This window comes from Sorex fumeus, unplaced genomic scaffold (genome assembly GCF_029834395.1).
Source record: "Sorex fumeus unplaced genomic scaffold, SorFum_2.1 ptg000122l, whole genome shotgun sequence".
Taxonomy (NCBI): Eukaryota; Metazoa; Chordata; class Mammalia; order Eulipotyphla; family Soricidae; genus Sorex; species Sorex fumeus.
In genome coordinates this window covers 8,812,963-8,821,722 of record NW_026606179.1, presented here as the reverse complement: position 1 = coordinate 8,821,722, position 8,760 = coordinate 8,812,963, and the positions used below count along the sequence as shown (strand labels likewise).

The window sequence follows — 8,760 nt, the reverse complement described above, 5'->3', positions numbered from 1 at the left end:
TGTTAGGCATTCGAATGAATCAATGCTCTTGGCCAAGTTTGTGTTGACACGGACACCGACGCCTCCAACACCTCTTTTATCGCATGTTCCGAGGAACAATTCTTCTCCAGTGTCGAAAACAGCATGATGAGATTCATGCCTTCTTGTCTCGGTCAGACCAATGATGTCGTACTTGATCATTCGCGCTTGTACCATCAGGTCCTCGATGGATGCATCTGATGCTAGCATACGTGCATTGAAAGTACAGATGATCATTTTTGTCTTCCTTCGTTGTGGCAGCCTAGGTCGGCCTTGAGATTTTGTCAGCCTCTCCTTTCTCATCCTTCTCAGTGCTGCCATGTCGGTGAAGCCTTCAGGGTCAGGTGAATGAGACCAGTTGTAATTACTGGTTTTGGCATATCGAATACACAACGGATAGCTTGCCAGGCTCTTCGGTGCGGGCGGAATACTCTCGGTAGCTTGCCAGTCTTTCCGAGAGGGATAGAGGTTTTTGGGGCGACCTCTAATCACCCTTGTAGGTGTTACCATATTTGAACCCTATTAAATACGGTACGACAATTCCAGAAGATGGGTATTTAGTGTCTTATGATGTGTCGCGCGGCCACTTGCGGCCGCGCAGGTCCGGAAAGCATCCTGAAGTGTGGCGACGGCTGAGTAGTGGAAGTAGTGTCGATAGTGGAAGTCTGCCAGTGGGGTATTTATCTGGGTAGGGTGGGTCTCCTGTGCGCAATTCGATCCCTGGGTGGTTGTAAATCATGGGGCTTTAATTAGATTGTTTTTAAAAACAAACAAAAAATCCAACATAAATGAATGAGGGAAAGAGAGAGGAGGGGGAGAGAGAAAAGGAGAAAGAGGGAGAGAAGAAATTCACCACCTGATTTCTTAACAGGGACAGTTAAATATTCAGCCCTCTGTGTTCTGCCAAGTGCCCCCATAGATCATATCCCTGTGAGAGGCCCCCAGAGCCACTCACCCAGGCACTGGAGCACCTTGAGACTGAGGCTCATGGCTGCCTCTAGATGTCTGCTCTGGGCTCCCCTGGGCACGGGCACATGACTTTGTGACAGGAAGTGTGCAGGATGAGTCCAGGGAGTGAGGGTGGCCTGGCCCTCCCCTGCGCCCCTCCTTACGTACTTGGGGCAGGGCTTCTGGGTAGTTCAAGTGAGGTATTTGATACCTGGCCTGAGCCCATGTCTGAAGGAAACCTACGGATTTTCTCTTTCCCAGAGATGCTCTGGCTGATGCCGTCTGACAGTAGGTGAGAAACGCTTCCCGCCTCACCCTACCCCAGCCTCAGGAGAACGCAAGGCCAGTGGGCAGGAGAGAAATCCCATTTGTCCAAATGACCCTGGCAGGGCATTCATGGAGTCCAGCCTGTTGTGAACGGCCATACCGTCAATTGGTCTGAGACGGCAGCTGGGCTCTTGACTCCTTTCCCTGGGCAGAGGCCGGGCCTGGCCTGGGCCATTGCCTCTCCTCCATCTGTCCCTCTACCAGAAAAGTCATGGTGTGGTGCCCACCCAAAAGCCCTCCGAAGACCAGGACGCCCTCTGCCTCCACACCCTCACTCCAACCAGGAGGGAGAGAGGCCAGTGCACACTGAGGCCAGGGTCCCCCCCAGAGGACACGCCAGCCCAGGGCCTGAGGAACAGGGAAATAGACATAACGCGCTGGCTCTCTTGAGGGTCATCTGCAGCCTTCAGGAGGGCTTGTTCCTTAGGGTCATTCCAGGGAGGACAGACAGACAGACAAAATAAAATAGAGAAATTGAGAGCGTGGTACCAAAGAAAAGAAGAAAAACCCAGCAACCTGGGACGTGCCTCGGGAGGAAACAGACCCTGAGTTCAGCTGCAGAACAAGCTGCACACAGTGTATCCTGGCTCCACGCTGGGCCCACCTGGCCAGGAAACTCCCACCACCAGCACCCCCTGCACAGCCACTCAGGGCTGCTAGCCTGGCCTGTGAAGTGCCATGGGGACCTGGCACTTTAAGGCAAAGTGGGAACGGGACCCTTGGGGTCTAGGAAAAGTGGGGAGTTGACCCTTGCCATCCTGCCTACATGTCTTCAGAGTCATCCACAATGGGTTGCTCAACATCTCACCGGAGACAGAGGAGCTACTGTGAGCCAGGGCAGGTGCCCAGTGCCAGGCCAAAGGCAGCAGCAGCGAGAGGGTGAGAGTTGGTCCCGCAGGGTTTAGAGGACACACAGCATCTGTTGTGAGAGGGCTGGAGTAGGGTGGGGATGAGAACCTTCAGTGCTTCCTGGCTGCGCTTTGTCCCAGGTGCAAGTTTGACCTCTCCAGCAACCTTCCCCTTTCAAGCACGAGCTCACCAGTACCCCCTTCGGTTCACTGTGCGTCCTGTATGGGACACACACAGGTGCACGGGTTCACAGGTGTGCACTTGTGAGCATGCAGGTATTTTAGGGTGCACGTGGGGAGTGTCCACATGTGTACCCTGGAGGGTGTGTGGGGTGTGGAAGCGTGTGTATGTGTGAATGTGTCTGCCTTCATAGGGGTGTGAGGGATGTCTGAACCCCCTGGGCAGGTGAGGTGAGCGCTCGCCTCCTTATACAGCCAACACCCCCGATCATCTCCCTTCTACACCTCGAAACCATCCCATTGGTCTCATCTGATTATTTGTTATGCAGGGGGAGCTATGGCAGGCCTAGTTTTTGGCCCCCTCGTGGGGGACTGTGACATTTATTAATGCACTCAGGGTGATCCGGGGCTTGAGCTCTTGGCAGCATCAGTGCCAGCGAAGCTCCAGGTCAACACTGGACTCCAGGGAGACCAGCAGAGGCCACTAGGCAGACGGCACAGCTGGGGACTTCACTGGGCCATCAGTGGGCAGCCCCAGCTGGCTTGGTCTTCGCATCCCAGTGACTTCAGTTGGTGTCTGGAAGCAGGCGCTGCCCATTTTCCCTGACACTGAGTGTCCAGGGTCACCGGCCGGCCAGTCTCCAAGGGCTTAGCTTGCCCTGACCCTGCCTACAGTAGCTTTGGATGCCGTTCTGAAAGGGCGCCCCTGGTGGACACTCGAGATTCTGCATGCGCCCTAGGAAGGATGCAGCTGCTCAAGGTGTGGCCAGGGTGGCATAGGTGCAGTCGTTGACTGTGGGGTCTGCAGTCCGCGAGGGGCAGTACCCGGGGGTCTCTGAGTGAGGATGCAGTGGTCCAGCTGGGTATAGGTCACCTCCTGGGGGCCTCCTGCTGCAGTGGTCTAAGGAGAGGGGGAGGGTGTCAGTATGGAGCTGGGAGGGAGGGAACCAGCACCACCCCCGCAGCCAGGAACCCCCTAGAGTTCCCACCAGCTGGTCAGGGCTGGTGAGAATGGAGCAGTCCCCTCCATGGTCAGGACACAAGACAAGCTGTCTCTAGGACCTCCCTCTGGACAGACCACGGGAATGTCTTGGGTGTAGGGCAGAGACCAATGTGGACACTGCCAAGTTCATGATAATGTCCATTTGGCACCTTCCCAGGAGACCCTGAGCCAGAGACACCCGCAAATCCATTATTCAGTCCCTTACATGGAGAGGGTACATGGGGCTTACCGGCGAGGCCCTGTTCCTGCCCAGCATCAGGGCACCATCCACTGTGACCAGATCTGGAGGAGATAGGGTGGCAGGCAGCTCCCAGGCAGGGGTGAGAGCAAACCAGGGGCACAGCACTTCAGCTCGGGGTGCATCAGTTTCTCTTGCTCTCTTCTGTAGTCATCTTTCGCACCCTCACACTTCTCATATCTTCTCAGTGGAGGAAGAACTAGGAGGAGGAAGTGGAGGAGGAGGAGAAGGAGGAGGAGGAGTAGGAGAAGGAGGAAGAGGAGGTGAATGAGAAGGGGAAGAAGGAGAAGAAGAAGGAGGAGGAGGAGGAGAAGGAGAAGGGGGAGGGGGAGGGGAAGAGGAAGAGGAAGGAGAAGGAGAAGAAGAAGACTAAGACGAAGAAGAAGACAAAGACTAAGGAGGAGGAGGAGGAGGAGGAGGAGAAGAAGAAGAAGAAGAAGAAGAAGAAGAAGAAGAAGAAGAAGAAGAAGAAGAAGAAGAAGAAGAAAGGAAGAAGAGGGATAAGAAGAAAAAGAAGAAAGGAAAAAGAGGAAGAAGAGGAAGAAGAAGAGGAGGAGGAGGAGGAAGGAGAATGACAGAAACATTTTCTGCCAGTGCTGACTGCTCTCTTGACACGGCCTGTCCCCCCACACTCCATCCCTTTACCTGGTGTTTTCTCTGGGAGGCCGCCAGTCAGGATGGAACTAGAGGGAGAAATGTGTGAGTGTGGGGTCGCCAGGAGCAGGGGTCTGGACAGGGCTCCATCCCGGGGCCTCACCTCTCCTGCCGTCTCCCCTCCTCGCCTTTGCCTCTGGGGATCTCTGGGGATGATCAGGGGTGTGGATTAGGGAGACAGCCTCTCCCAGCAATCCCAGGCCTGCCCGACCTCGCCACCCTCTCCCAGAGCCACCCACCACGCTTCTTGCGTTGGTGCAACAGGCGGAGAAGCAGTAGGATGAGCAGGAGGAAGGCAAGGGTGGCCCTGCGAACGATGTATACGAGGTTCATGGACGGGCGTGGGAGGGGAGAGGCGCGAGATCACGTGGTCTGTTACGATGCCACTTAGATTCACTATATCTCGGACACGCTCAGTGATGGGATTGGGGAGACAGCCGGCTCTCATTTCATTGCGCCTGGATTTCTGCGCACGCATGCGCAGCTCCACCTCTATCCTTAGTTTTGGTTTTATTTTTGTTTGGGGGGCCATTCCCAGTGATGCTCAGGGATTACTTCTGGGTCTGTGCTCAGGGATCACTCCTGGTGGCCTGGGGGGACCATATGGGATGCCGGGGATTGCCCGGCTTAGGGGAGTGCAAGGCAAGTGCCCTGCCTGATGCTCATGGCCCCAGCGCACACACTCCACTGTCCTGTGTCCTCATTCACCTTCCTGCGCAGGGGAGGGCAGCCCTGCTCAGGTGCAGCAGGTCAGGGGTGCAAGTGACAGGGCGCCTGCCAGGTCCAGGACACCCCTAAGGTGCAGTGGCTGGACATCTTTCCCACCAGCCCACAGGAAGACCCTCCAAGGGAGGGTGGAGAACTTGGCAGAATCTGGATCTGCGGGGGAACCCGACTTTGGTTCGTAGCAGGAACGTGAAGGCAGCGGTGGGGACAGCAGGGTCCCTGACTCAGCCCAGTAGGAGGGTCAGGACCAGAGGGAGGGTGACCTGGAGCACTGCAGCTCCGTGGTAGACCTGAGCTGGTCTAGGTCTCTCTGCTCCTCCCAGGGTCACAACTGCAGGGGCAGGTGCGGACCGCCAGGGGTCGCTGCTGTCCAATATGGGGCGCTACTATCCACGAGCAGGCGCTGCGTCCACCAGGGGGAGATGCTGAGCTGCTGCAAACCCTCCACTGTCTCTGAGGAGAAAAACTGGTTGGAAAACTGATAAAGAGTTTGGAGTCTGGGGTTCAGCCGGCTCTGGCTCTTACATCTTGAGCTTTGAGAGCTGAGGTCTGGGTCCAGTTGCTGGGAATGGGTTTGCAGCCTATGGCGGGAGGAGCCCTGACCTGTCCACAGCACCAGCTTGGACCCGGGCCACCACGCAGGGCAGGGCAATCCCCAGGCCTGCCTGTGGCCTCTGAGCTTCCCAGCCCCTCACCCACCTCCCTGCAGTTCGGGCTGTCACCCCGAGGAGTGTTATTGGGTGAGGGAAGCTGAGGTGCTCCTGTGGACAAGACAGAGGGACACTGGGCCAGAGAGAGGCTGCCCGGGATAGGATGGGTCAGGGTCACTCCTGCACCCCCATTTCCTTACAAATTGGACTCTGGGAGCTTGGAGTTCCCCTCTGAGGCCCAGGGAAGGTGGGGTGGAGGAGTGTTCCTTGATCGCACATGCAGGAGTCAACTTGCTCAATGTCCCATCACCACTCATCTGTGCTGTCAGGGTCCTGGGTCACAGACTCTCCACTGGGTCCACTGCTTGGGCCTTGCAACAAAGAGAGGGTGGGTCAGCAGGAGTCTGGGGAAGTTGGGGGCTCTACTGAAGGACATGTGTCCCCTCACAGTCACCACAGCCTGCTCCCGCCCCAATTCGCAGGCCATCCCGGGTTCTCTTACAGAGGGTTGAGTTTCCAGGACAGACAAGGTTCCCTGCATGGGGCTGAGCGTTCAGGCCATCTCGTGCTATCTGGACCATGGGACCCAGTGCTCCCAAGTGACAGAGGGTCAGGGCAGTGGACACGGCTGCTTGGGCAGGGTGGGGGTCCTAGGGCAAACCTGGCATTTGATCAGAGACGTCCTCAGTTCTCACCACCAGCTCCAGGGGGTCACTACGCTCAGACCAGCGGACCCCTCTATGGTAGAGGCAGCGGTAAAAGCCCACGGAGTTTCTATTCACTGCCAAGATGAGGAACCAGGCTTCTGTCTTGCCTGGATCACACCTGGACACGTTGTCTTCAGAGTTACAGCTCACACATGACGAATTCACAGTAACATCCCTCACATTTCTGAGTCATGTGTCTCTCACATGTCAGATCCGTGTAGTTCCATTGCTCATTTGTTGAATCTGTGCAGCTGTACATGTTGTACTGCTTCCCTAGCCGGAAAGTGTTGGTACCAGCAGGACCTCTGCACACCAAGGTCACAGGCTGGCCCCAGGGTATGTCAGGGTCCAGCTGGGCTGAGATGGAGGGCGGAGAGAGGAACTCTAGTGAGGATGAGAACAGGTCTTAGGGGGTTGATGGGGACGAACCCCACAGATCAGCCCCCTGATGCTCAATTCAGCATGTGAATGTGTCAGTGTGTGAGTGTGAGGAGGTGTGTGAGTGTGTGAATGTGAGTATATGGGTATGGATATGTGAGTGTGTACATATTGTGTGAGTGTGAGTATACGTGTGTTTGCATGAGTGTGAATATATGTGTTGAGTGTGAGTATATGTGTTAATGTGTGTATGTGTGTGAGTGAGTATATGTGTGTGCACGAGTGTGAATAGATGTGTCAGTATATGTGCGAGTGAGTGCATGTTTGAGTATATGTGTTTGTGTGTGTGAATATATGTGTGTAAATGTGTGTGAGTGTGTGAGTACATTAGTTTGAGTGTGAGCATGTGTGTGAGTACATGTGTGTGACTGAGTATATGTGTGTTTGAGAGTACGTGTGTGAGTGGGTGTATGAGTTTATGTGAGTGTATGTGTGAACCTACAGAGCAGGGCACTACTCCCCCAATTCATTCTAGAACCTTACCCACACCCCTGCCCAGACGCCTGGCTATTCTGGGCAGTGACTTTCTTGTCTCTGGTTGCGTCTTGGGCTTTGCTCTGGAACATTGGTGGGAACCCGGACAGCTGTGGTCTGAGCACCCCTCTCCCACAAAACCCCACCGTCTGGGCAACCCTCTCCCACAGACAACCTCCCTCTCCTCAGTGGACCCCGATTGTCTCCACCAGACCAGCGGTGGGCAAGTGCCCCGCCTGGAGGCAGCGCCTAGGGCTTGGCTTGCTTCCACCCAGCACCCCTCATCCTTCCAGCCCTCGGCTTTCTGTCCATCCCTGAATCCTCAGACCTTGGGGCTGAGGCCCTGCCCTTGGGCTGGCAGTCTGAACTAGGCCAGAGTTTAATGGGCTGAGTTGCGGTGGGATGGGGTGGAGTGGGACGGGGATTTGGAGGTGTAGAGGAGGCGAGAGGAAGCTGGGGCAGCTTGAGCACAGAGCAGGAATGGGGGCAGGGTGAGGAGCCCAGGGCCAGAGGGGCCAGGGGCAGTTATCTCTGCCAGGACACAAAGGCCTCAACAAGCTCTAGAGAGTGCTTAAGGCCGAGCTCTCGCCGGCAGAGTCTGGGCCCTGCCTCCCCTGCCGCGCCCAACACACACACACACACACACACACACACACACACACACACACGTAGCACATTGCCCCACTAGTGTCCTGCAGGGCATCATGGGGAGGGTGAATGTACTGGCTGATGACTGTCTGCTGCGCAGGGATTGCACTGGGAGGTCAGAGGCCTCTTAGCAGCAGAATTAAGGAAGGTGCAGAGCTGGAGAGGGATGTGTTTGCGGGTGCTGCCAGGCAGCCTTTCCTAGCCTGGCTCCCTTGCCCAGAGGCAGGTTTGGGGACTGTGGGGACTCACCTGCCTGCTCCCGAGAGGGGCCCAGCTGGCCGAGGCACAGGGCTGAAACAGACCCTCCATGAGTACCAGGCAGTCCTGTACCTCTCAACTCCCCCACCCTGATGGACTTCACTCCCCAGACCCCAGAGCCTTTGGGTCAAACTCAAGAGCCACAGCGAGGGGGCCCCTCTGGCCCCCCCAGTCCTCAGCTCCCTCCAGGACTCACCCAGGCTCAGAAGGACTCCGGGCAGGGGGGCCATGGTCCTCCCTACGGTCATGCGGGTTGCAGCGACGACTGAGGCAGGTACAGGCTATGTGGGACCCCACACAGCCACTCCCCACAAAGGGGAACAGACCAACCCCACCTCACTGAAGGTACTTCCTGCCGGTCCCACAGACCTCCTGCCCTGTCCTGGCCCACAGGGTGACTCTCTTGTCCCCTTGCGCCTCCTCATAGCAGCCACTAGTTTTGGGTGAGGCCTGCGGTGCTGACATGGGGCCTCCTCAGAGAGCGGCCGCAGCAAGGAGGGGGGCGTCCGCTGGGCTGCACACTCATTTGTTGTTTTGTTTCTGATTCTGGGCCGCACCTGGCTGTGTTCAGGGCTTACTCTGGGCTCTGCACTCGGGGATCTCTCTGGCGGTCTTGGAGTGCGTTGCGGGGGTGCCTTGGTGG

The 8,760-nt window shown here is 56.7% G+C and overlaps 1 protein-coding gene across 1 annotated transcript; it reads right to left on the bottom strand.

Annotated features, from left to right (window-relative positions):
• Positions 1 to 2,328: 2,328 nt before the first annotated feature.
• LOC130044498 (leukocyte-associated immunoglobulin-like receptor 1) lies at positions 2,329 to 8,347 on the bottom strand. Its single transcript, XM_056137237.1, has 7 exons — positions 8,314 to 8,347; positions 6,504 to 6,683; positions 6,288 to 6,430; positions 5,330 to 5,504; positions 3,554 to 3,606; positions 3,147 to 3,222; positions 2,329 to 2,360 (listed from the first exon to the last, which is right to left on the bottom strand). Exons 1-7 carry the CDS (start codon positions 8,345 to 8,347, stop codon positions 2,329 to 2,331), a joined length of 693 nt encoding a protein of 230 aa, XP_055993212.1.
• Positions 8,348 to 8,760: the final 413 nt, after the last annotated feature.

Excerpts from the sequence above, each read along its gene's own strand:
- LOC130044498 (XM_056137237.1), bottom strand. The coding sequence starts at position 8,347 with ATGGCCCCCCTGCCCGGAGTCCTTCTGAGCCTGG. Across the intron at positions 5,505-6,287 it reads GTGACCCCCTGGAGCTGGTG|CAACTGGACCCAGACCTCAG; the intron begins GTGAGAACTGAG and ends ACCCATTCCCAG. Across the intron at positions 2,361-3,146 it reads CCTCACTCAGAGACCCCCGG|GACGCACAGTGAACCGAAGG; the intron begins GTACTGCCCCTC and ends TGTCCCATACAG.